Here is a 27259-nt window from a genome sequence, read left to right as displayed (position 1 = left end):
CTTGGAACTGATACACTGTATTGATTCCAAGATGGAAGGGAAGGGGTTAAAAAGAAAGAAGAAAGAAAAGGGTTCTCCAAATAGAATGCAAAAACTGAGCTGTAGAGCTCTGACTCTGGAAAGAGTTATAAGTGCCTCATTATGGCCATCTTCCCCCCCCCCCACCCCCATAGCTCACTCCATGCCATGAAGAGAGAGCATCACTTGGAGTTGTCCTCCATCATTCTATTTTAAGAGGAAGTTAGGGATCTCTAAGTGGGCTGGTTTTGGCATTCCTTCTTGATAATCGTCAGTTTGTAGAAATCAGAATACATAAAAACAAATGAAAACTGTGCCTAGGGAGCCCAAAGAATCACACTCTCTTGGAGAGGACAATGGAGACAACATAATCTATAATGTGCCTGAGCAGAAAGTGCCTCTCTAACATACCTGACAGATGATCATCCATCCACATCTGAAGATGCTCCTCTGAGCCTGTGCCCTTTGGGGTAGGTCTACTTATTAGCAAAGTTTTCCTGACCTCAAGCCTAAATTTGCTTTTTTGCATCTTTTCCCCTTTGCTCATGCTTCTGCCAGCTTGGGCCAAGTGCAACAAATCTAACCCCTCTTCCATATGATTTGCCCTTGGAGACAACTTTCATGAGCCTTTGGAGTCTTCTCTCCAGGCTTTAGACCAGTCACCGTACCATCCTGACTGTGCTTCTTTGGGTTCTCTTCAGTGAAGTTCAATGTAGGTTCTTAAAACCTGGTGCCAGACCTCAAGACAGTTCTCCAGATGCCAAACACCTAGAGCAGAGTATATTGTGAACATGACCTCCCTGATCCTGAACTCTACCTCTTAGCATGCAGCCTGAGAACACATTCTCTCTCTTGGCTGCCTCTTCCCACCTCTGACACAGAATGAATTTGCAGGCTACTAACCCCCGGACCAACCATCGAGCGAGCAGCTTCTCTTATCCTGGACTTGGGAAATTGACTTTAAAAGAAAAAGACTCAAACCCAAATGCAAGCTTTTCTTTATCTCCCTATGAAAGATTCAGTCCTGCATATCAAGTCCTTTTTGGATCCTGACTGCCATACAGTGGGTAGCTATCTGAGAAGCATGCCAGGCATGCCCTTATCTAGGTCATGGATAGAAATGTGAAACAACACAGGGCCAAACACCATTCCCTGGGCACTCCAGTGGAAGCATTCGAAGTCAGCATTGAACAATTAAAGTGATTACTCTTTGGGTCAGAGCATTCCACTATCTGGTTTCAAATCCATCCAAATGGGCATCTGGGTTGTCATCAAATTGTAATATACTTCAAGTGTCAAGGAGAAGTTCTTTCTGTCCCTAGTGACCCTCCTGGCATCATGCCCCAGGAGGAGGCAGCCCCTTCTGTTCCCCTTTGGTCACTTGTATTTGATGGCACTTTAGACTTTTTGAAGCTCTTTACTGTCCCATGACTCATTTGATACTACTACTGACACTACTTTTTTTGACCCTGGGCAAATCACTTAATCTCCCTGGACCTCAGTTTCCTTATCTATAAAATGAGAAGATTAGACCAGCTGACCTGAGAACCCTTCCACGTTGAGGTACATAATCGTATCAGACAGATCCTTAATGAACATTGAGAAGTGCCATCAAAAACAGATTAGGTCAGAATAACCAAATGAATCTGCAGGTTTTTTTCCTGGGCAAATTGCTAATTAGCCACATTTCCTATATCTGGTTCTGGCTTTAGTTTCTCTGAGGATTTGATATTTTTACAAATTACTTTGATGAAGGCAAAATGTATATTTATAATGTTTACAAATGACATGAATTTTTATATAGCATGGTGAATAGGGTGCCAATACTCAAGTCAGAAAGACCAGAGTTCAGATCTTGTCCCTGGAAGATGTTGTTTTGGTGACTATTGACCCTTTAGATTTCAGTGTCATAGGCAACTTTGTAAGACCGTAGTTTCACAAAGGTTGCTGATCTGTATTGATGAAGGGAGTTTCTACATTGGAGGTTTCCTCCATTGATAAAATCTCAAGTCTGGATTCCCTCTGAGAGAGAGGAGAGAGAGAGAGAGAGAGAAGGAGAGAGAGAGAGAGAGAGAGAGAGAGAGAGAGAGAGAGAGAGAGAGAGACAGAGAGAGAGAGAGAGAGAGAGAGAGAGAGAGAGAGAGAGAGAGAGAGAGAGAGAGAGAGAGAAGAAAATGAACCTGGGTAACTTTTTTGATAGCCTGAATTCAGTTCCAGGAAAATCTCAGGACCAAACAATGTGCTGAATTTAGAAAGATAAACTATTATGTGATATGTACAAAGTCCTCTGAAGGGTTAAATGTACAGATGGGGGACACCTGATAAGTCAGAAATTCATGAGAAAAAGCCCTGAAATTTTGGTGGCATGCCAGTGCAATATAATCCTGCTGGGTGATGTGAAAGCCCCAAAGCAGATGTTATTTGGATTGACTGTGCCCTTCCACAGCCCAGAGGGCAAGAAGTTCACTCTTCTTTGTCCTTCATTGATGTTGGTGCTTTCACAGGGAGTGGTTCAGATGTGCAGGAAGGATTCCATCTCAGTCTCTTAACCTTAAGGACAGTGCAATAGGAACATTTATTTGTTAGGTTTTTTCCTAGGTCTTTTGCCACAGTCCAGTCTCACATTGTCCATATGCTTATATCCTTCTTGTTTTATGTCCCAACCAACTTCTGGGAAAACTGGGAAATATTTAACTAATAAATAAAAATATGGTAGGCATAGATACTGTTAATGAGTGATTTTCTAAGCCAGTATGGGCCCATAGGGATCCTTATGCATGGATTAGTGGCCGCCATTTCCCTTTGAGTTTGACACCCACCCCTATACTAGCACTTTACCTGATCCTCATATGTCATGGGTTCTAGGCCTTCCACTGTTAGTTGCCATTGGAGATCAATTACAATTTGTCATTTTCCTTCCTAAAGTGTGGCTCTAGAACCAAACCAGTTTTCCATAAGTGCCTTGATCAAGACAGAGAACACCAACGCTTTCACCCCAACTTGTTCCAAACACTTTTCCTGCCTTCGTAAGTCAAGGCACTATTAGCCTCTTGGCTGCCAGGCCATCCCATTGACCCATTCTGTACTTGTGAAGCTGTTTTTAAAATCTTTTGTGTAGAACTTTAGTATCTTTATCTCGTGGAAGCTGTCCCACCACGTTAGCCCTTCAAGATGTTTTTGGATCCTCTGCCATTCTGGCTTGTAACTCTTCCTCTGCTCGGTGTTTCTCATACCTTTGATACCTGTGGCCTTGTTGAAGTCATTGATAAAAGCATGGGGTAGCACCCAGCCACAGAGAGATCTTTGGAGCCTCATCCAGCCTCGTCTTGATTGCTGCCATTGTCTGTCACATGTGGCTAAGCCCAAGGCGACTTGTTCACTTCTGCCTCCATTCCATTCAGTTTGGCTCAAGGACGTTTGAGATCCTGCCTGTGTTCTCAGATCAATGGCCGTCTTGTCTGAATCTCTCATCTTACAGGTGGCAAGACTAGAGTCCAGCAAGATGAAATGGAGATTAAGGTCAGGCCAGATAGTTCTGAAGTGGTGGGGCCAGGATTTGAGCCTGTTCACAGAGTATAAATCAGCACAAGCCTCACTAGTTTTCTGCATCTATGCTAGGCCAACCCACTCTCTTGTTCTACTTATTCAACCAGATTTACTCATTTACTCATCCTCCAAGAGTCAGTATGGCTTATTGGAGAGAGCAGGAAGTCCTGGGTTCAGATTCCACCTTGAGTCCTAGTTGGGTGAGGCATTTGTACATGCCTCAGGCCACTCTATACAGCTATAAGTTACAAATGAATGGCTGATGTGTCAGGAAGTAGCAGTTTCCCCATCTGGCATGACCTGCAATGATCAAATTAAATGTCTGACCTCCCCAGAAAAGCAGAAGACCCCAACAGTGCCAGGAATGCATATTTGGAGAAAATAACTATGAAGAGGGAATAGAAGCTTATAGGTGGCTTCTGACTCCAACCTAAAGAATGACCATTAATTTATTTTATATGAGATAAAATCATAAGGGGCAGACTGGCCTGTTCTCTGGATTTTATGTTACATAATTTGGGAGATAATTCAGCTCAGTAAAGCCATTAAAATAGCGAGTGGTTTGGGGGTTTGTTTTTAATAATTTTTCTTAAACAGCGCAGGTCACAAGCCACATTTGAGTTATCTACAATCTTCTCTGTGAAACATTGTCACTCTCCCTTTTTACAGTTTGAATTCAAGGAATGTATGTTTTAGGATGTATATTTTACGTGAAGAGACTAGGATTATTTTAGTAAGTTTGAGGAGTACATTCAGAAATCTTTCATATCCAGAGAGAGTTATGGCACCTTTAATTAGGAATATGACAAGCTATTCAAATTTATAAGTATAAAAAGTGTTATGCAATACATTAATTGATGTTATGATTTTTTTAAGTCATCTTCTTATTCGAGGCATCAACAGGAAAACCACTAGGTGATGGAAAAATTCTTTCACATAAGGTAATGGATATTAGAAAATTCCTCTCTAAATAATATATATTGTTTGCATGCCTTTAAAATAACTTAATTTTGCAAAGGAAAATGAATAATTTAACTATAAATTATAGTCAATATTCTCTCTCCCCTCCCACTTTCTCCATCTCTTTCCCCCTCTTTCCTCTCCCCCCACCTTTGGTTTTTAAAAATCCATACCTTTCATCTTTGTATTGGTTCCAAGGCAGAAGAGTGGTAAGGGCTAGAAAACGGGGGTTTAGTGACTTGCCCCAGGTCACACAGCTAGGAAGTGTTGGAGGTCAGATTAGAATCTAGGACCTCCCATCTCTACACCTGACTCTCCACTGAACTACCCAGCTGCCCCTGAATGTTCTCTTTCCATATAGCCTTTAACATGCCCCAACAGGTTTGTGACCTTAAGGAAGCCCTTGGACCTCTCAGGGTCTTCATGGTCTCATCTATAAAATGGGGATGTTGCACTAAATGGCCTCTGAGATTGCTTCCAGTTCCATTACTGCATGATTGTGTGCCTTAAGGGATCTGCTTTCATCAGTGTGGGTACTCTCCCCTCATTTCAGAACAGAGTGGAATTCTTACCTACATCTACACAAATCCACCATAGACATCCCCCATCCCCACCTTGCCAGAGGCCTTTTCCACCTTACAGATTCTCCTGTAGCCACCATTGTTGGTGATATGCTGTGGCATCCTTGTGGCCGCCATGTTGAACACCCAGAGCTAGCTGGATGTTTACAGACAGTCTAAGAATTGTGATACTCCCCGCTTTTCTCCACTTTTTAGTGGAGCAGAGCCACCCAAGACCCAGTGTTAGCGCGTACTTTGTGTGCTTGATGGGTCACCACAGCTAAAACAGAACTCAGGAAGTTTCTGGCCTGAGCTTCTCCCTAGCAAGCTTAATTGGTCATCAGACAGAAGACCCCTGTCCTCACATGATGACTTTCTGGCTAGGTAAAAGTGGTTGAGGCTTTGGAGAAGAGAGGATGATTAGAAAAGTCCCTTCTTCTCCAGAGGGATTCCTCCAGTAAAAGGCAGGCTGTTCCCTAAGGATGCCCTTTTCACTTCAGGGCTCTAGTTTATCCACAGGAGCTCAGCTTTGGTGCTAACACACACCTGCAGGTCCTCTGCACCATCACCCTCTTTTTACTGGAGGGAAACGTGGGCCCAGTAGAGAGCGAGAGTGGGGCCAGAGGCCAGAGCCTCGAGTCTGGGCACCCTGCTGCACCAGCCCCAAGTGTTTGTCCAAACTGTTTGTTCTCTGTCTGACGCCTTATGTATAAAGGTGATCTCTGTTTCCCCTTCACTGAGCTCATCTGGGAAGAAAGGAGCAAACCCTTCAGGTTTTGAATTTGTAGTGATTCTTTTGGATCGTTAGGACTGAAAGAAAAGATGAACTGCTTCCTCAGCTGTAAGTGTTAATGATGCACGTTTGCATTATAAAGTTCTGTGTCTAATCTCTGAGGTTGTTTTCCCCCACTAACTGGAGAAATGGAAATTATTTCTTCCAATCCAGAACTCCTGTAGCTCATTCCTCATTTCACTCCATTGATGCACTTACACCTTTTTATTTTACTGGCAGAGAGCTGATTTTTAAACCATTTTTGCTTGCCTATCATTTTAATTTGTCATCACATAGTGACTAGAAAGCTGTCCTTTAAGAGACAAGGACTTGGCTTTGAGCCTTGATAGTGTGACCTTGGGCAAGTCACCTCCCTTCCAGAGCAGATGCTGATCTGCATGGGTTGAGGACGCCTTCTAAGCCAGGAGTTCCCCTTAGCCTATGGAAATCACGAATCTGATCCTTATCCCATTATTTAAATAACTGTTTAATTTGATGTTAATGTACAAAGGTTGGGCTTGTGGGGAAGTAGCAAGACTAATGAAATGGCAGCTCTCCTAAAGGCATCTCATGGAGGTCCTGAACCTCTGTGCTACATCCCTGCCTCCCCTGGCTTCTGCTGCTGGGGAAGAGCATCCCCCAGAGGGGGCACAGGGCTATGTCCTGGCTCGCTGTCACAGGCTCCCATTGGCCAGGCACTCCGGAAAGCAAGTTAATCTGATCACGCAAGTCTTTATCATTTAAGATGTTATTTCAATTACCGAGCAGTCTTTTTTTTCCCCTCCCTCCCACATCCCTCCACCCACTGGGAAAAAAGAGACAGACAGAGAGAAATAAAAAGAAACCCTGAATCATGAGCACAGTCATGTAAAACATTCCCACATTGGGATCCCGAATAGGCATTTTTCATTGTACATATTAATCCATCTGGCGTGAAGTGGGCAGCATCAATCTTTCTTTCTCTGTTCTGTGGAATTTCCACTGAACAGTCAGTCAGAATTCTTCAGTCATATCAGTATCCTAGTATAGACTACTCCAGAAGTCTGTGCAGATCCCTCTGCCTCAGTTTCCACGCCTTTTAGAAACACCTTCCTTATTTCTGGCAGCCCAATAAGACTTTTTGGCTTCATAGCTTGTTTAGCCATTTCCCTGCTGATCTGCCTTAAAGCCAGCCTGTATGCTCCCACTGGGATGAACAAACCCAGGCTCAGCTGAACCCTCCAAAACATGCCATTTTTATTCAAACTATGGATTTTTCTGTGGCTTCTGTCCATCCCTCACAACAGCATCCATCTGGCTGACTACTCTTGGAGCTGAAGGTCAATCAGATGGAATTGCAGACCACACTGGACAACTACATCTGCATACACCCAGCCACTGACCTCTTAATCAGCCCAAACTAGACCCCTTAGGAGCCCCTTTAGATTGACGAGTGAGCTTGCCTCTCAGCTCAAATCCTTCTCTTTCACTGGCCATCTTTCAGCCTAAAGGGCAGGGACATTGGGTGCCTTCATCTGGCAATCCTCAAAAAGTGGCTTTTCACTCAACATTCCCCAACTTTAGTGATTCACAGGACTTTTTCCTGGTCACTGCTCTCAAAGGCTCATGAAGACATAGGCTTGTACTGGCCAGCCACATAACCACTTCCTTTGTTGTTCAAAAACCCCGAATGTTTTAATCAAAGACACGGACAATTTCTAGCGGGAATTTGGGGGTTGGGGTGAGAATTTCAGGTTCCAGTGGGCTGGGGTGTCTGTGGCCCCAGAGCCATCATTTCTGGACATCTTAAGTAGAGACAAGGGTCTTTGGAAGGGCTTCCAGCAGCTCAGCAAGCAGACTTAACTTTCCATATGGCCTGTGCCACTTGTTTGATCACTGCTATCTTGGATATGAGCCTGCTTATCTTACATGGGCCCCTTCCATGCTCCTAGCACCTTCCTGCCATTCATTTGATGCCTAGGACTCATTTCTCATTAAGCGGTGCAGCTCCGATCTAGCTTAGCATCACATCATCAGCAGCCCTCTCCACCATTCAGCTCTCCGTGAAGCCTTTGTGGGCCCTCGGACCGAAGCAGATCTCTTCCTTCCTAATGTTTCTGGACGTCCACGTCAGCTGTTTCACAATGACTGCTTCTTATCAAACCCCGTCTCTCTGCCCTGCCACACACTTAGATTGCCCAAGACCTGAGTGCGAGGACTGTTCCTGCCCACATCAGTGTGAGCAGTGCTAAGAATTATCTGATGGCGTTCTTATGATTCCGGATAATGAAGTAGCATCTAATTGCTCATATGTTTCACTGGGTTAAGATCATTTTTTGACCAAAGTCCTGCTTTGATGCCTTGTTTGTGGTGTGGAAGCGATCTAAAGTTTGACCCACTCTACTGTGATGGGAGGCTTCAAGTGCTGGAAGGTAGACTGCTCATCATCTGAGGAAAAGCCTAGAGAATTCCGAGGCTCTCAGTTATGACCAAGGGCATGTTGGGGCTGTAGAAGACTCTCTTTCTGATGGGGTTAAGATACGAACCTTCTCAGTGGAGAAAGTGTCTACACCAGTGAGTCCGAGATCTGTGAGAAGTGTTTATAAGTAGAGTCAATGAAATTTTCTTCTTTGTAAAATTTTAAGATACTTGTCAAATAAATTTTTATTGCTCTTTTATTTTTATATCACTTCCATTTCTCATTTTATCCAGCCACCGGCCTCCTCTCAGAGAACCATCCCTTATAACAAAGAATTTTGTTATAAAGAAATATATATGAGAGAGAGAGAGAGAGAGACAGAGACAGAGAGAGAGAGAGAGAGACAGAGACAGAGACAGAGACTGAGAGGGAGAGAGAGAGAGACAGAGACAGAGAGAGAGAGAGAGAGAGGGAGACAGAGAGAGAGAGAGAGAGAGTGCAAGCAGGCTAGTTTGGTCAAACTAATCAGTATATTGACATTATAAATCCAACATTATATGTGGTGTATGCATAGAATATTCTTTAAGTTAATGTTTGTACTCAGGAGGAAAAAAAACTAATCATATTTTTTCATGTTTTTAATCTTAGAATGAAATCTTGGAAATTGCTTTAGATCAAAAAGGACTTACCAACGAAAGGAAAATTGCTTTTATTGACAAAAATAGAGATCTTTATATCACTTCAGTCAAACGATTCGGGAAGGAAGAACAAATTATTAAACTTGGTAAAAAGAACATATTAAAACTAATAACCATTCTCTCAACAACTGCTTTATCACATGGAATATAAACTTCTTTTTTTTTTTAATTAAAACTCTTACCTTCTGTCTTAGTTCTAATTTCCTTTTCCCATGCAGGCACGATGGTCCATACTTTGGCATGGTGTGATACATCCAATATTCTTTGCGGACTTCAAGACACTCGCTTTACAGTTTGGTATTATCCCAATACAGTTTATGTGGATCGAGACATTTTGCCCAAAACATTGTTTGAAAAGGATGCAAGGTAGTGTCTCTTGTACATGAAGCAATATTTATTGTGGCTGATAAACATTCAAAAAAGTGCTATACCTGTGACTTGTTTTAGACTTTTAACCAGGAAAACTATTTCAACCAAAGCCAATTGAGCTATATGATCTGCAGTAGAATCTAGAAGAAGGGAGGACGGGAATCTGTTCCTAGCCCTGTCCAGGGAAGGATCAGGCAACTAATCCTGGTTGTTCTAAGAGAAATTACATGGAAGTTGAAATGGCTGCCTTACTGGGTTCTCCCCTTTAAGACTATCCAGCTTCCTTTACTCTGATCTCGATTCACTAAGCAACCTTCTGATCTGTAATTTGGTTTCGCTACTACTTTTCTACCAGGAAGAGTATATTGTACCAATGTTGCCCTCTATAAATCAATAAATCTCCAGTCTGCTTTCTATGCAGTTTATATATATATATATGAACTTTATCTGACTTGGGTGAATTGTGAATATTAAAATGGAAAGTGTTGGGTGTTACCTATTTCTGACTATTTCCTTACATGTATAACTGTATAGCCATGAAAAATTAAGGTGAATTTGTATTAAAATATCCTGGGTGTAGGCACACAAGTCTAGGCATGACCCATATACATACATCCCAGTATATAGGCAGAAAGATGCATGTCGCTGCATACAAGTAGATGGTCCTTTTCCCCCCTTGAGAGGAGGAGCCTAACTCTCCAGATTCCCCAAGTCTTTTAAGTTTCACCTTTTGGCCATGAGAATGTGCAGATGAAAAGGCTCCTCCCTCAAAGAGCACAGACTTTGAATCTGGTTTCTAGTCTGCTTTTCGCATCCAGGTTCCATTCATTAGTGGAAATCCCCAACTCTATGTGGTTTGGAAGTTAACTGGAAGTCCTCCGGAACTTGGCCTTTTTAAAGATTTCCCTCTGAAGAGTCTTGTGGAATGTCAGTCGGGAATGATCACGGTCCACCTGTATATCTCTTATCATTCTAAGAGTAACACAACAGGTTGCCACGTGCTTGTTTTTGTTCCTTCACATTTCCGTAACTGCATTTTTCTTGAAGGAGGGCGATGCCGTGTTGAAGCCCTAGAAGCTTAAGCCGTTTGGAGTCTGTGATTCCAAGTGCTTCTCGGGCTAAACCTCACTCTATAATGGCTTTTGAGACTTCCAAATAATGTAGAGTTGGTGTCGGTCCATTCCGCAGGGCCCAGGAAGTCTGAGTTCTACTTTTGAGGGCTCTGCAGGCAGCAAGCCCTGTGTGGTGACCCGGGTCTGTGCCGGCCTGTATGAAGTTTGTTCTTGGAGCTCTGCACCCCCTTTTACTTGGAGGTAACTTCACATTTCTCTCTTCACAGTGAATTCAGCAAAAACCCCCACATTGTGAGCTTTGTTGGGAATCAGGTGACCATCAGAAGGGCCGACGGCTCTCTGGTGCACATCAGCATATCGCCGTATCCTGCCATTCTCCATGAGTACGTCAGCAGCTCCAAATGGGAGGACGCTGTGAGGCTGTGTCGCTTCGTTAAGGTTGGGTCAGCTTACTTTGTCCTGCTCTGGTGCTGTGTGATGGGTGACTAGGCCAGAGCAGAGGGGTCCCAGATAGGTGGGGCCCATGCCGTCATGATCTCCTTCCCCCAGACGGGCTTCTTCTTTCCTTTCCTTTGGGCTATGAGCTAGAGCCGGCGACAAGGTCTTCCCTTGGACACTTGCTAGCTGAGAGCAGCTGTCTTTTCAGAGAAGCTCATGTTTCTTGATTGTCCTTAAGATCCCTTAGGTGCATTCTTCAAAACTGAAAAACTAAATCCTAATAACTAGACATCAGATGCATCTCATAGGACTTGTAATCTAGTGCTGGTGTGAAAGTGCATTTTTTTTTTAAACCCTTACCTTCCATCTTGGAGTCAATACTATGTATTGGCTCCAAGGCAGAAGAGTGGTCAGGGCTAGGCCATGGGGGTCAAGTGACTTGCCCAGGGTCACCCAGCTGGGAAGTGTCTGAGGCCAGATTTGAACCTAGAGACCTCCCGTCTCTAGGCCTGGCTCTCCATCCACTGAGCTACCCAGCTGCCCCCGAAAGTGCATTTTTAATTCAGTAAGTGAATTCCTTTTGTCATTGAGGAAAAGTAATTTTTTTTCTTCCAGAAATCATTTTTAATTCAAAAGAAAACCTACATTTCAGGTTTCTACACTTGTCCAAAGAGACTTTCCATGAGCTAAAATTATTTTGCCATTTATCCTTTGGCACACTTTGTTATAGAGTTTACTTTTAAAAATAAAACAGAATTATAGATGTTGCTTTAGTTCTGGTACTTACATTGTTTATTTTGATACAATTCAGCCATTAAAAATTAAATGTCTTTTTGGATTCTCATTCTCCTGTTTCACTTTAGGAGCAGACGATGTGGGCTTGCCTGGCTGCCATGTCAGTGGCTAATAGAGATATGACAACTGCAGAAATAGCCTATGCGTCCATTGGGGAAGTAAGCTGACTAGGCTCCTCTGTATTCTGTAGCTTGGTTTAAGCCCAATGTCTTCTCTTCCCCCCTTCAGATAGGCCTTCTTTTCTTCTTCCAGATTGACAAGGTCCAGTACATCAATTCCATCAAAGACCTTCCATCCAAAGAGTCCAAGATGGCCCACATGCTGATGTTCAGTGGCAACATCCAGGAGGCAGAGATGGTCCTTCTTCAGGCAGGCCTCATTTACCAAGCCATCCAGATCAACATCAACCTCTACAACTGGGAAAGGTACCACGGGGCAGCGGGGCTGGGCTGGCCTCCTCGGAACCCTGGGCTCGCTGTTGTGTGCCTGAAGGGATGACACGATGGCCTGGTAGAGGGAGAAGAGACTCCCCCTCCCCACAGCAAGGGGGTCCCTTAGGGAGCTTCAGCGGGCCTTGGAGCTTAGCCCTCGATCCTCGTGTCCTGGAATGTCCTGGGCAGCTCGAGAAGGCAGAGCCTTCGTCACCATTCAGTGAACCGCAGCCAACCTCGTACCAGGCTTCCCATGTGTCAGGCACTGTGCTGAGAGCTTTACGAGGACCGTCTCATTCAATCCTCCCATTTACAGTGGAGGACACCGAGGCAAACTGTTTACGTGACCTACCCAGAGGCACCCCGCTTTGTGGTGAAGGCCAGATTCATGTCGCTTCCAGGCCCAGTGCTCTGCCCACTGTGCCCCAGATTCAGGCTTTCCTGCTAGGCAGCAGGGAAGCCACAATCCTGGGACCAGCTGAGGGAGAGCGTGGTGAAAAGGCCATGGCGGGGTCTCGAGGGCTCAGGGGGTCAGACCCGGAGTCTGGAGCAGAGCCTGGGAGGGTGGCCGAGATGGGCTGAGTTGGGTTTTAGGGATTTGGAGCTTGAAGTGGTCCGTCTGGGAGAAGGGCAGAAGACTCTCAAGAGTCGGGGTGTCAGCCAGGAAGCAGAAAATGCTCATCATCCGCCCTGCTAATTTGGTGGTCATTAGTTCTCTATGCGTCATTCTCTGGCTTTGCCATCATGCATTTTACGAGCTAATTAAAACTGCACTACCCATTGAACCCAGGCCCCCATGTGGTAATTTCTCAGCCCCAAGAGCTGCCTGGCTCTCCTGAAATGGCCTCTGCTCCCATCTCTTGCTCCTGGCCCCTTCGCGTCACCCCAAAGCCTGCCTGGCCCACAGGGCCCATCCCTAAAGGCCTTCATGCTCCGTCTTTCTCCCGAAGGACGGCCCCAAGGGAGCCTCCTCCATCGCACCCAACCCCACACTCGCCCTCTCGCCGCTCCTGGCCCAAGACCTTCGAGCTGCCCACTCTGGGCATTTTCTCTGACTGCTTCCTGGCCGGAATGCTCTCCCACCCCGTCTCTGCCTCCTGGCTGCCCTGCAGTCCTGGTTACAAGCCCGCCTTCAGGGGATGCCTCCCTGATCTCTCCTACCTAGTGCCTCCCCCGTGGCCTGGTTCCAGTTTCTCCGTCTGTAGCTGGTTTGTGCGCAGTTTTTCTCATGCTGCCTCCCCATGTTAGACTCTGAGCTCCTAGAGAGCAGGGACTCTCACCTCTCTTTGTGCCTGGCACAGACTAGGGGCCTAATCAGTGTTTAATGACTGACCAGCCTGAAAACGTTACCAGGAATTCATCTGCCAAAAATGTGAACGTGCCACAATCGTCCCAATTGGCTGTGACCCTGGCCTGGTCTTCAAGCACCCTAATGGGCAGCTTCCCTCTACCCCCGCCCCCAAGTCTGTGTCTCACTCTCCCCCCAGCACACCCTGCCTTCTCCCAGTCGGCCTCGGCCTCTGCCCCTGCCTCCACCTCCACCTTGTCGGCCCTTTACTTTTGCCTCACTTCCTGGGTTTCTAGTTCAGTTGACTCGGGTTCACCCTGTCTGTCCCAGTGCTGTGTTTCTTCACCTTCTGCCTGTGCCACTCGGCCCATCCCTTGTCTGCTCCCACTCTTCCGGCCCTGCCCTGGCTCGGCCTGCTTGTCCACCATTCTCTTTCTGCCCTGTATCTGCTCCCATCTCCTCCTTCTCCTCCTCCCCCTCCTTCCCCCCCCCCCCCACTTCTCTACACACCTTGGTTTGGGCATTTTGAGGAGAGCCCCAAGATAAGCCGTTTCTTACTTAATGAGGGACGTTTAACAGCCCAGTAGAAGTCCCCCAAAGCTCCCCAAGGTTTTGAATGGAGACCCCCCCCCCAAGTCCCTTGTGAAAAGTGTGGCTGGGTCCTAAGCAGATGGGCGGGATGGCCCTACTCAAATGCAGATAGCATCCAGCGCCATTCCAAACCATTAGGATTGCTGGCTCCGACTCCAGATTTGCAGGATAAACAAACCTCTTGGCAGGAAGCAGTTCTTCTGCGTTTCTCTGTGTTCTGACTCATCCAGACAAACTTTTCAAAATCGGAAGGTTTCACCATTTTGTGGAATGTTTGTTACTTGGGTGCCCCAAACTTCACATTTGCATCACTAATTGGCCACTTTTCAAGTGTTTGGACATCTTTTTTAGTAGTTGGTTTCAGTACTTCAAGGGAAAAATACTCATCCTACGTGTACAAGTTCACGCATGTACAATATTCATAAATATTCGTGGCCACTTTGTATTGGATCAGCCAAGACCTTAATTCCTCAAAGCAGAAAGGCACTTCAGTATTCTTTTTGGTAATTTGGGAGTTTGCAAATCAACTAAATTTAGACTACTGGGAAAACTCGCTTTAATTTTTAAAATAAAATATCTAACACAAGCCATCTGAATTGCTGAATAAGCACTATCGAATCTCCGGGTATAATAGCTCTTTAAAGTTTAAAGCTGTTCCTTCGTTCCTTTGGCTCTGGCCTCGGTTTTAGGAGTGCCTCCCCAATCCATCAACGTGCCACTTTTGTTCTGCATTTTCTTCAAATGTGAAAACTGGACTTTTGTTGTAATGGAAAAAGGACTTTATTTTATATTAAGTTTAATTAATTAATTTAGACTGTTTTTCCATGCTTCCATGATTCATGTTCTTTCCCTTCCCTTCTCCCATCCCCCTCCCATAGCCAATGAGCAATTCCACTGGATTAGAAAAAAGTACTTTAAATTTTATTTTTAAATCTGCTTTTATTGAGAAAGAGAAATATGGGAAAGTCACATAGAGGTGATAATTATTTAATATACTGTTGTGACTAATAAAGGAAGTCATTTTTCTTGCTAATATCAGAAAATAATATTTATGATCTAGTACTCAGATTTATTTAAATCTATAAATTATTTGGACTAGAGAGATGGAATTCCAAGTATAGACTCTGTCCTGGGTAAATGTTAGTCCCCATTCCTTCTACCCATCAGAAGGCAGCACTATTAACTTAAAAAGAAAACCAGAAACCATGTTTTTTGGGAGGGATTTTACTGGTTCTTTGAAGGCTTGCAATATTTTGTAGTAGAAGGAACAATGCAAAGTACACCAGATTTCAAGTCACAGAAACTTGGGTTTGAATCCTGGCTGGGCCACTGGCTCCCAGAATTCTTCAGCTTGGCATTCAGGGGTTCCATCCTCTTACTCTAAGACCTTCCTCTTTTTTTCTGACCTGGAGAGATTCTGTCATTAATGTGGGGATCCCAGGCAAGGAAATTCTACCAATGAAGATTTGCCATGATTTTTCAACTTATCAAATTAAGCATTTGCCATGGGGAGCAGAGGTTCTAAGGGACATGCTCTGTGCCACACAGCCTATGTTTAATCCATCACTTGAACCCTGACTCCCTGGCCAGCTTTCTGCCCATCCTGTTGTCCAACCTTACTCCTCCAGTCTTACTGTCTTCCTTCTAGGCAGCTTGTTTTGGCCTCTGGACTTGCACTCCTAGTACTCTGCCTTCATGCAAGCAGATTTTGGTTCTGTAGAGAGGAAATCTTCCCAAGGATCAGACATCCAAAAATCGAATACCATTTCTTCCGAGAATCTCATCAGTTCCTGTGGCTGAGAATTCTCAGATTGGCTTCCCTCTCATCTGTCAGACATCGTAGGCTCAATGTGTCCCAAACTCTCTCCTCTTCCAGAATCCCTTTTTCCTTTTGTGGGGATCACAGGCGCAGGTCTCTGAGGCTCTCAGCCTTGGGGCTCTCCCTCACCCCCAGTACCTAGTCAGAGGTCAGGCCCTCTCATTTCCACCTTCCTCCCATCTCTCCTCACACATCTCACCCCACTGCAGCCCAGCCTCTGCTCTGCTGATAAACAGCTCCTGCTGGATCTCCAAGATGGGTCCCTCCCACCTTCCCAGCCTTCTTCCCACTGTCTCTCCCCAGCCACTGGCACTCTGGCTGGCCATCCCCCCAGCCTTGAATGCTCGCCCTCCTCATCTCTGTCCCACTTCCTTCAAGGTCTCTCCCCAGGAAGCCTTCCCACCTGCCTTGTAACTCCCCTGGATCTCTTGAATTTGCCCTTGTTATCACTATCTTGTTTGGACCTGGTGATTCGCATGTTTCTCCCCCTTAAACTGGGAGCCCATCGAGGACATGAAGCGGCTCTGTTGTTTGTCTTCTCCTGGTGTCTCTTGTGCTTGGCATAGAATAACAACCACAACACCGAGGAGGAGGATACCAGTAACTGGCATTTATCAAGCATCTCCTGCATGCAGGGCACTGGGCGAAGACTTGTACAGATTTGATCCTCTCAACAACCCTGGGAGGAAGTTGCTCTTATCATCCTCTAGACCAGGAAACGGATGCAAGATGTCAAGTGACTTGCCCAGAGTCACACAGGTCTTCTTGACTGTAGCCTCAGCACTCAATACATTGTGTCACCCTCGGTTGCTGTTTATTGACTGACTGATTAAGAAAGATCTCTGAGCAATAGTTGAGTGACCTTTGCCAGGCCTGTTTGGTCCAGAGGGATTCTGAGGTCCCTTCCAGTGTGGGGATTTACCTGTTCTGGTTCTCCATCTCCATATGCGTCACCAATCCTTGAAAGCCTTTCCCAGTGAGGTACCTGTCCTCTGCAACCTCTAGTCGTAGAAAGTCATCTAGAATACCAAGAAGGAGTGGAGGAATGAGGGAAGGAAGGGAGGGAGGAAGGAGTGATTTGCTACCAGGGAAAAGTGCCGTAACAAGTCCTGAGGATACAAAGAGAGAAGTAAGAGACCCTCTTCAAGGAGCTCATGTTCCATTTTTAAAAATCTGTTTCATTCCTTCTTCATTCCTTCTTCAGTTCCAAACGGTTCCCTTTTCCCCTTCCACCCATTGGGAAGGCAAAAAAAAAAATAGAACCCATTACAAATGTACAGTCATGCAAAACAAATTTCCCTATAGTCATGTTCCAAAAGAAAATTTGGAAGGCAAGAAAAACAAAGAAATAGGAGGAAATGTGCTTCAGTCTTCACCCTTAATCCGTCAAGTGGTTAGCATTTCCCACCGTGAGTCCTTGGAATGGTGTGGTGAGTCTTTCGAAGTTGGCGGCCTTCCCGATATGGCTGTTGGGATGTGCCTCGTCCCCTCGATTCTGCACCGGTTCCCGGAAGTCTTCGCAGGTTTTTCTGAAACGTTCGTTCCCTGCGTCGTCTCTCAGCGCGACAGCATCCCGCCACACTCGTGCGCCCCGTCCGGGATGGCCATTCCCTCTCTTCCTACGGCTTCACCAGCACAGAAGGAAAGAGCTCGTGGTGGGGTGCAGGAGGCCACACGGGGAAGCCTTCAGCTGGGGCTCAGACGCCGCGGCCTCTTTAACATCACGAGTGTCGATAAGATCCCGTCACGTTTCTGATTTTGACCCGTTTGGGTGGCCGATGCTTCCTTTTCTGGGTCTTACTACGGAGCTGTGGCTGTAGCCCCTCCAGGAGCGGCACCCAGGCTCCGCCTTGCCCGGACGGCAGCTGGGGGTGCTGGCCTGGGAGCCTGGCTATTCCCGAGGCTCTTGGATAGTCTCCGGAGGGTCTGGGGGGGGGGTGGCGAGCTGTCTGCCTCCTGTCTGCCCTCAGAGCCAGGCTGGCCTGTCTCTTTTGTGGGGGGTTATTGGTTGGCAGTGGATGGGGATGACCAGCCCCTTGTCTTCTGCAGATGATAGTGGTGAGGGCTGGTCCTGGGCAGGTGGGGGAGAGGGCTCTGGAGCCTGGCTGCCTCCTGGGGAAGGGCTGCTGAGAAGGTGGGACCCTGTTTCAGAACGGCAGGGAGCAAGATGAGGAGCCAGGAGGGCACGGTGTCAGTAATAATATGGAGCTGGAGTCCCGAATTCGAGGGCAGGAGCCCTCAATTCAAGGCACGAGCCAAACAATGCCACGCAGCTTCCAGAGGACGAGAGAGTACCGACGGGGATGGGTTACAGAAGTCTCCGTGGCCCTGAGTGGTGGGGCTTGGAAGGAAGTCTCAGAAGGCCTCTGGGAAGATGCCGAGGACCACTGAGTGGGGAGATGGTGTCACGTGTTACCTGGGGGGGGGGGGAGCTGCTAGGCCTGTGCGAATGGAATCTAGAATTTATAATGGACACAGAAACACAGACGACCTGGTTGGCCTCAGACGAACCTCCTAACTTCCCTGAGCCTCCGTTTTCCCCTCTGTGAAATGATCATCTTTTGACTGTACCTTCTAAGGTCCCTTGCAATTCCCAATCTAGCATCCCAGGATCCATTTGGTTCCTCATTTTTTGTTTAATAAAATATTAGAGAAAGAACTTGAGTGTTCACACCTGCTAGATGGGAAAAGAAACTTGACAGAGCTTTATTGGTGATTGGAATAACATGGTGGCTATTCATTCTTTTTCCAAGAATGTAGAAGAGACGTTAGAAGTACATTTTTTGCTATGTCTAACCTATTAAAGCATGTAAAAATTAGTTTAATTTGCCCATTTCCAAAAAGGTTTCAAGGCTGCTGCTCATTTGTTGTGGCATTTGTAGATTGAAGGCAAGAGGTTGATTTTTTAAAATTATGACTATTGTGGTCAGAAAAAACCTGAATGTAGAGTTCGGCTGTCTATACAACAGGAGACGTCTTTGACTGACTTTTGAAATGCGCCCAAATTGATTGAATAATTTATTACACGGAAGTCTGCGAAATGTGATCCAAAAGAGTGGCAGATTCCAGACTGCTAAAAGTCAAAGTGAACCATCAGGGGTCGGGGTGGGGGTGGGGAGGGTGCCGTGGCAGGCCAAGCGGGGCCCTTCATCCTCTTCATTTCTTCTCATAGGGCCCTCGAATTAGCCGTAAAGCACAAGACGCACGTCGACACAGTTCTTGCATACAGGCAAAAGTTTTTGGAGACGTTTGGGAAACAGGAAACTAATAAACGGTACTTGCAGTATGCAGAAGGGGTAAGTACGAGTACCATGGAAAGGCCAACAGTGATGTCTGATAGGTAATCGGAGAAGTAAGAGCGGTGTTGCGGAGAACTTTCATACCTCCTACTAGAAGAGCTCTTCAGTTTGGTCCCGGTCTTTCCTTATGATGTCATGGGCCTGATACTTCCAGAATCTCTGCTGTCCTGGGGCTAACCCTAACCCTTTTTTTTTTTCAACCATCCACCAGCCCCATGGAGACTTCATTTGTCATTAATTAACCCGTGTCTGTGGACCTCGAGGCCGCTTCAGAGGTCTTGGATGTGATCCTTTAGGCTCAGGCTTTAGGATCCAGACCCTCGAGCCATCTCCCAAGAAAGCAGAGTCCCCCTTTACCCAGAAAATGCCCAGGCCTGCTGGCTGGAGGGAAGAGGAGGGCAGAAGGGGGACCTCACCCGGGAGGGGAACGGCCCGTAATCAGAGGCCTACAAGCATCGCTATTATGCCTTCCCATCATTGTCTACACTGACTCCTCTCTTAGTCTGAATGTAGCACACGCTCCCGCCACCCCATCTCCCTTGTAGAACACCTGCATGCCCCCTCTAATTTGTGCCATTTTTTCCTTTCCAAGAGATTCCATTTTAGTGCGTGCAACCTATATTTAGATAAATGGGATGACTCTTATGGTGTGCCCTTTTGAGAAGACAGTCTCTGCCTTCCAGGAAATTGTGTTTTCTCTAGCAGAAGCATCTATTCTTACTTAATTTTCTGATTCATAACACTGCAGATCCTTTGGAAATAGGGAACTTCTGAGAATCCAGGCTTTCATTGATTTTGTATTTATCATCAATCAGTAAGTCAGATGAGAGGTGAGGAGGGAACTCTAACACAAAAGGATCTTTGAGTGTTTTCAGTCTCTTTGTCTTTGAAGACTGCATATTACATTCATTCTTTCCACATTATGTTTCAACTTCCTACTTTTTCACAAAAATTTCAGAACTAGGAGCTGTCTCAGACTTCCCTCTTTTCTCTCTCCCAAGACCCAGAAAGTGTGAATGAGATTTTCCTGAGGTCCCTCCCCCTCTCAGAGCTCCCAATCTCTAAGCCATTTCCCTCCTCCTAGGCTGAGTGGAGCTCCTCTTGAAGGGGACGTGATGGGAGACGTGGCCAGTGGGCAGAGGCCCTCTCCCACTCTCAGGGGCAGCCAGGGGAAGGGTTTCTATCGAAGGGGATACTTTGCACAGAGAATAGTCACGGTCCCATGTCCTCGCTGGGAACAATGGCACAGATTGGATCATTCTTCCCAGAGTAGAGGGGGACTGTGGGAGGGGGAAGGTGACATACCGGAATGGGCAGTTGGAGAGGAGGGAAAGCAAGGTAGTGGTTTGGGGTCTGGAGTCAGCCAGAGCTAGGAGAAAAATGGAGTGTGTGCTTCGCTTCACATCCGAGGCAGCCAAACCCGAATGGATTAACTCTGATTGTCCAGAACCAAAAAGATATTGGAAAATCGTCTGTGTTTAGTTGTGGAGTATAAGCTGAAAGTTGGCGATGACATCCTCGTCGTCTCGGAATATGAAGTTTCTCCTTGGAGGACACGAGCTCACCCAAGGGGAAGACATGGGCATCCTTCCTTTTTTGGCCCACCCGGAATGCTGGCCAACTCCATTTGGAAGTACAAAGTGAAAATTCTTTCCTAGAGAATCCACACTGAAACTCAAATGATTCCAAAATTCGCTTTCAGACTGGTCTGTTTCAAAGACGGTATTTGAGAAGCCACCCAGAGCAAGCAGTCGTACACAGAGAGCCTGCCCGTTAGAGGATGAGGATGAGGATGGCCTTGCTTTCTCTGGAGGCGCAGGGGGAGGGTTTCCTCTGACATCAGGGACGTTTGTGGAGGAGAGGCTCCTCTGACCCCTGCTTCTTGAGACCTGCTCTCCTAGCGCCGGCCGCTAGGCTAGGGATGGTGATGGAGTCCGGCAGCGCAGGGAAGCAGTGTCCGTAGACGTCTTGAACAAGGGGAGGCACGTGCTCAAAAGTGTTTACTAATGAGGCCGAGGCTCAAAAGCCTTTGAGACTGCCCGTCCTCAGGGTCACTAGAAATCGTTTTCACACACTAGATAACCACCAAAGGGAGACCCTGTATTGCCAAACGAGGATAGCCGTGCAGGCAGTTTACTGTGACTTCTGGGGAGCAGCGGGGGTCCAATGGACCGTTAAGAAGCGGTTTTACTGGGATTGATTCCAGAAACATTTGTGAGCTCATTTGGTCTGAAGGAAGACCAAGGAGTTCATCAAACGTTGTCTCCCTCTCACAAATATTTCCGCAAATTGTAAAAAAAATGTGTTCTGATCTCAGCGAAGAGTGAACCTTTCAAATAGTTTAATGTGTGTTGCACCTTTCCGTGAGTTGGTGCGTATGTCTTGGCACAGACCCGATAGTGGAACCCTTCTAATTCCATTCTTCAAATGTATTTTGCATAAGGCATATGAAAACTATTATTTGTCTCATAAAAGGCAAAACTCTTCACGTTTAGCTCGGCTCCATTAGCCCGCTATTTTGGGGGGTGCAGGAATGATTTATAAGACTTTGCTGTGCACCGAGTTAACCCAGATTTTTGCATTTGGAGCCCAGTATGGGCAGCAATGTGCCACGTGACCACACTTCCCCCATGCTCTTCCTCCACACACACCAGAAGTCGGCCTCCCTTTGGGCTTGGATCCAGGGCTTTACCTTGTCCCGTCTAAGTTCATTTTAAGATCCGAGCCCTTCTTTGTCTTGCCCGGATAGGACACAGCCTGCCAGATGGACCCCAGAACTGACTGAGCCTTCGTAGTCCCCTCTGGGCTGGAGTCACTGTAAGGCTGGGCCAAGGCTCGTTCGAGTTACTCCAAAACAGTGAGTCCGTGGGCCTCTCCTAGACCTTGGAGCCTAAAGAGGATGGATCAGGACGCCCTGAAGGGCGGGCGAGTGGACCCCGCAAGCTGTCCCACAAAGTCATTTAGCTAATAATCGCTGCTATCCCTGATGGCCTTCCTTGATAAGTGCATTTCCGGGGAAAACCCAGACGGAAGGAAGACAAGATTTTTAAAGTCCTCCGTGGCAAGTCTGAGAGAAGGAAGTCAGAGCAGAAAGAAAAGCCTGCGACAGAATGACAATACCGCATCATCACGGCCTCCTCGACTCCCTCTAAAGGCCTCCATTTTCAAACAACATAGTAAATCCAGTGTCTGACAGCGTTCTCCTGCAAAGAGGATTTTTACACGTTCCTAAGAGACAAACATACCTCCACACTCAGAAGGGGGAAATATGAGCAGACACCGAGACCTCGGCCTGTCCATCCATCCCTCTGTCCATTTCTCTGTCCATCCCTCTGTCTGTCTTTCTACTCGAGAGCCCTGTTGGTGCTCTTCTGGCTGGAATGAGTGAGGAGCTCACTGTGGTGAGCCGAGTCCAAACGGGCGGGTGGCAGAGCCCGGCCTCTACTCTGGGGGAGCTTGTCTGGTGCCTCTTTGCCAGGGCTGAAAAGCTCCCTCAGATGTTCTCCTCCTTAGCAGGGCACCCCAGGTGAGAAGAACCAGCCCAGGGCTGTGGTGAGGCCCAAAGGAGATAATAAAGCCCACTAAAGGCCCATCCCCTTCCTCCAGGGCTAGGAAGTGATAGAAAACTGACAAAGGAACATTCCTTCGCCCTGACGCAGAGCTCTCATTGCCCAGAGACTGGTTCTCCTGACCTACGGTGACACCTTGCTGTGCAGCAGCACTGAAAAAGGAGAGCCTCAATTTGGCTGCCTCTCTGTGGCCTCCCTCAGCCCTTTACCTCCTTTCTTCCTCAAAGACAGCATTTTGTAAACACTCACTATCTGCCTTAGAAGCACTACTCTACTGGTTCCAAGGCAGAAGAGCAGTGAGGGTGAAGTGACTTGTCCAGGGTAACATAGCTAGGAGGTGTCTGAGGCCAGATTCGAACCCAGGACCTCCCATTTCTAGGCCTGACTCTCCAGCCAATGAGCTGCCTTGCTGCTCCTCAAAACAGCATTTTTTGTAAACCCTCATTGTCTGCCTTAGAATAAATACTTTGTGTTGGTTCCAAGGCAGAAGAGTGGTAAAGGCTAGGCAAGGACTTGTCCAGGGTCAAGGAAGTATCTGAGCCCAGATTTGAACCCAGGACTTTCTGCTTCTAGGCCTGGCTCTCATCCACAGAGCCACCCGGCTGCCCCCAAAGACAGCGTCTTTAAAAGAATGGTCAGTGTGCTGCCCAAGGGAAGGGTCATCAAAGGTAAAATGAGCCTTCTTCTCCTTTTCCTCAGCTGCAGGTAGACTGGGAAAAAATCAAAGCCAAGATCGAGATGGAGATCACCAAAGAGCGCGAGAGGTCCTCCTCCAACATCACCGGCAAAAGCCTGTCTTCCAAGCACTGAGTGCCCGGTCGCTGTCCATGGTGGGGAGAGCCTGGCGCCAGGCGGCCTGGTTCCTGCCTGCAGATGGGGTCAGTGTGGGAGCTCTTGGCCAGGTCCGGCAGCCCGTGCCTGGCCAGTCATGGCCCCTCCGCACCCACCTGTGCTGCCATTCCTGACCGAGGCTCTGGCGGAGAAGGGATCTGTGCTCCGGAGAGATCCCATCCCAGCTGGTCCCTCGGCTCCCCCACTGTACTGAGCTCCCCCAGGCTGCCAAGTCTAGAAGACGGGGCCTGCGAATGGCAGGCGGCCCTGACCCCGGGCTCGCAGATGGCTCCCGGGTCTCAGGACTCCCAGCCCTGGCCTTGGCCAAGGGCTGCACAGTGGTTGCCCACCGTCTGGGAGTCAAGGCTTCCACCGCTGTTTCTATGCTTTCGACAGGCCATGCGCGGAAAGGGGCGCCAGCGAACATGCTCCCAATTGGTTACCACCTGAAATCGGCCCTTTCGCCACCCCGCCTGGCCCCATGGGATCTTACAGCGAACTCTTTTTTATTAATCCATCACAGTAGCTTTTCTTCAATTGAATTATTATGGTTTATCAGTTGTTACAATTTCTATAAACTGTTCTTTATGACTTTTTTCTGCGTTAACACTAGTTTTATACCTTTTGTGAACTTAAATGTGATAAAATGATAGCAAATGCTGTTAAACAAATATTTCTTTACCTTTCATAAATTTATTAAATAAAAAATTAGTTTATCCAATAAAATACATTGATACTTTCATCATTTGATACTTTCACCAAAGAAAAGGGGCATGAGATATTTTATTTCATTTTTTTAAACCCTTTCCTTATCTTGGAATTCATGGTTCCAAGTCAGAGGAAGAGAAGGGGCTAGGCAGTGGGGGTTAACCCATTGTCCAGCATCACCCAGCTAGGCGGTGTGAGGCCTTATTTGAATCCAGGACCTCCTGCCTCTAGGCCCGGCTCCCAAACCACTGAGCCCCTACATATTCTAGCTGAGTATCTGTAGGTTTCTTTTCTGAAAATCTGATGAGTGGTGTTAAAATACTGCATATAATATCACCGAGGGCTGGGGGGCTTATGGAGCTGCCATGTTTAATCAGTGACGGCAAAGTTTCTGTATCAAAAGACATGTGGAAACAGGTTAGAGATCGGAGCCACTCCACATCTTTCTAGCATGACCCTCATCCCCCCAAAGTGAGCACCTTAATAGGAGGGATCAAGGTCTCATGCCGAGATGTGGTGCAGATTGCGCTCCGTCTCCTCTCAAGTCATTCCTCAAGCATCTTTGAGTTGGAATTTCCCTCTTGGCCTGTTCCTGACTTTCCAGGCTAAACCCTGCCTCCAACGCTGCCTCATCCTTGCATTTCCCTCTTCACAACCACCTGATGAGCCCTTCTCACTCTGTAAAATCCTTTTGCATGACCCAGTCCCCTCCTGCCATTGGGGAATGGGGATGGGAGAAGCCTCCACTTTGGAGAGAGCCGAGCCCCGTCATTCATTTCTCTCCCAGCCTTGTGTCTGACTTCTCCAGCTTCTTCCTCCCACCCCTCTTCTGTTCCTCATTAGAATGGGAGCTCCTTGAAGACAGGGCTGTCCTTTTTCATTCTGTTTTTATTTCAGTGATTAGCATAGTGCCTGACACACAAGTAAGCATTAATAAAAGCAATGAGGGGGTGTCAGAGAGCTCAGGGCCCAGAAGCAGGAAGACCTGAGTTCAAATGTGGCCTCAGACACACTGATGTGACCACTGGCAAGTCACTTAATTTCTGTCTTTCTGTTTCCTCAACTTTAAAATGGGGATAATAATAGCACCTACCTCCCAGGGTGGTTATGAGAATTAAATAAGATATTTGTTAAAGTACTCAGCACATAATAGGTATTTCATAAATACTTGCTCCTTTCCCCTTTTCTCCCCCTCCTTCCTTCCCTCCTTCCTTTCTCCCTCCCTCCCTCCCTTCTTCCTTCCTCCCTCCCTCCCTTCCCTTCCTTCCTTCCTTCCTTCCTTCCTTCCTTCCTTCCTTCCTTCCTTCCTTCCTTCCTTCCTTCCTTCCTTCCTTCCTTCCTTCCTTCCTTCCTTCCTTCCTTCCTTCCTTCCTTCCTTCCTCCCATCCTTCCTTCCTCCCATCCTTCCTTCCTCCCATCCTTCCTTCCTTCCTTCCTTCTTTCCTTCCTTCCTTCCTTCCTTCCTCCCATCCTTCCTTCCTTCCTTCCTTCTTTCCTTCCTTCCTTCCTTCCTTCCTCCCATCCTTCCTTCCTCCCATCCTTCCTTCCTCCCATCCTTCCTTCCTTCCTCCCATCCTTCCTTCCTCCCATCCTTCCTTCCTTCCTTCCTTCCTTCCTCCCATCCTTCCTTCCTTCCTTCCTTCCTTCCTTCCTTCCTTCCTTCCTTCCTTCCTTCCTTCCTTCCTTCCTTCCTCCCATCCTTCCTTCCTCCCATCCTTCCTTCCTTCCTTCCTTCCTTCTTTCCTTCCTTCCTTCCTTCCTTCCTCCCATCCTTCCTTCCTCCCATCCTTCCTTCCTTCCTTCCTTCTTTCTTTCCTTCCTTCCTTCCTTCCTCCCATCCTTCCTTCCTCCCATCCTTCCTTCCTCCCATCCTTCCTTCCTCCCATCCTTCCTTCCTTCCTTCCTTCTTTCTTTCCTTCCTTCCTTCCTTCCTCCCATCCTTCCTTCCTCCCATCCTTCCTTCCTCCCATCCTTCCTTCCTTCCTTCCTTCCTTCCTTCCTTCCTTCCTTCCTTCCTTCCTTCCTTCCTTCCTTCCTTCCTTCCTTCCTTCCTTCCTTCCTTCCTTCCTTCCTTCCTTCCTTCCTTCCTTCCTTTTCCCTTCCTTCCTAAAACATTTAAGAATCACAAGATTATCTGAATACCAAGACTAAAACAAGAACCTAGACATCCTATTTCAAGATATCTTAACAGAAAACTACCTAGATCTTAGAACCAAAAACCAAAATGGAAATAGAACCCACTGGTCACCTCCTGAAAGAAAATAAAAACTCACAGAAACATCATAGCCAAAATCCAGAGCTTCCAATTAAAAAAAAATCTTAAAACCAGCAGAAAGAATTAAAAACAACAGTAACTAGTGACATTTCTTTAGCTCTAAATAGCTTCTAAAGCACATTCTCCACAATAATCCTGTGAGTTCATCAATGCAGCATTGTTTTCCCCATTATACAGATAAAAAGGTTGAATTTTAACTATCAAGGAGCAAAGAAAGACTCGCCCCAGGTCATCAGACTACAGATCTGGAGCTCACTACATGATTTGGAATGTCCACTTTCACTCCCAGAAGACCAGTATACCACAGTGTCTGCCTTGATTTCCCATTTGCAAAATGAGAATAAGATGGTGGCCTAAGGATTATTGGCTTGACTATCCCAGGAGGCAGTGGACTTTTCTTCAGTGCAGATCAAACAATTGTTGAGATATTGTAATAAGGATTTGTTGGTCATGGCTTAGACTGGATGGATTGGGCTCTTAGAGGCCATCTAGTCTGATCTACAGTTAAACCTAGAGGTGCGAACTCCAAATCCATTCCTCTTCCCACTTCCCCTTTCAGTGGAATGGAAATGGAGATTCACCAGTTTTCTTTTCCAGTAGTAACTAATGCCTTAGCTCCTTTTGTTGTCTGAAACTGGCCTATTGTGCCAAAGAAGTACACCCAGCATTTCCAAGTATTTTGATTCATCAGAAATCATGGCTGAAGTAAATTAGCCCACATGCAGGCCCAGCAAGTAGCTAACACTGACAGCTGGAACTAATGTGGGGTCACAGTTTTATACCTTTTCCTGGTAAGAAAGGGACTCCAAATGCTTACTGTC

The 27259-nt window shown here is 46.7% G+C and overlaps 1 protein-coding gene across 3 annotated transcripts in view; it reads left to right on the top strand.

Annotated features, from left to right (window-relative positions):
- IFT80 (intraflagellar transport 80) overlaps positions 1-24181 on the top strand; it is a 99600-nt gene extending 75419 nt beyond the window's left edge. For all 3 annotated transcript variants that reach the window (XM_056807387.1, XM_056807385.1, XM_056807386.1), the window contains 8 exons: positions 4441-4505; positions 8903-9038; positions 9171-9318; positions 10661-10832; positions 11696-11785; positions 11880-12052; positions 18929-19052; positions 23324-24181. In XM_056807387.1, the coding sequence (XP_056663365.1) occupies positions 4441-4505; positions 8903-9038; positions 9171-9318; positions 10661-10832; positions 11696-11785; positions 11880-12052; positions 18929-19052; positions 23324-23434 (1019 nt within the window). In that variant the 3' untranslated portion in view covers positions 23435-24181. The remainder of the gene's footprint in view (positions 1-4440; positions 4506-8902; positions 9039-9170; positions 9319-10660; positions 10833-11695; positions 11786-11879; positions 12053-18928; positions 19053-23323) is intronic.
- The last annotated feature ends 3078 nt before the right edge of the window (positions 24182-27259 follow it).

This window comes from Monodelphis domestica, chromosome 8, assembly GCF_027887165.1.
Source record: "Monodelphis domestica isolate mMonDom1 chromosome 8, mMonDom1.pri, whole genome shotgun sequence".
NCBI lineage: Eukaryota > Metazoa > Chordata > Mammalia > Didelphimorphia > Didelphidae > Monodelphis > Monodelphis domestica.
This window is presented reverse-complemented; position numbering and strand designations above follow the sequence as displayed.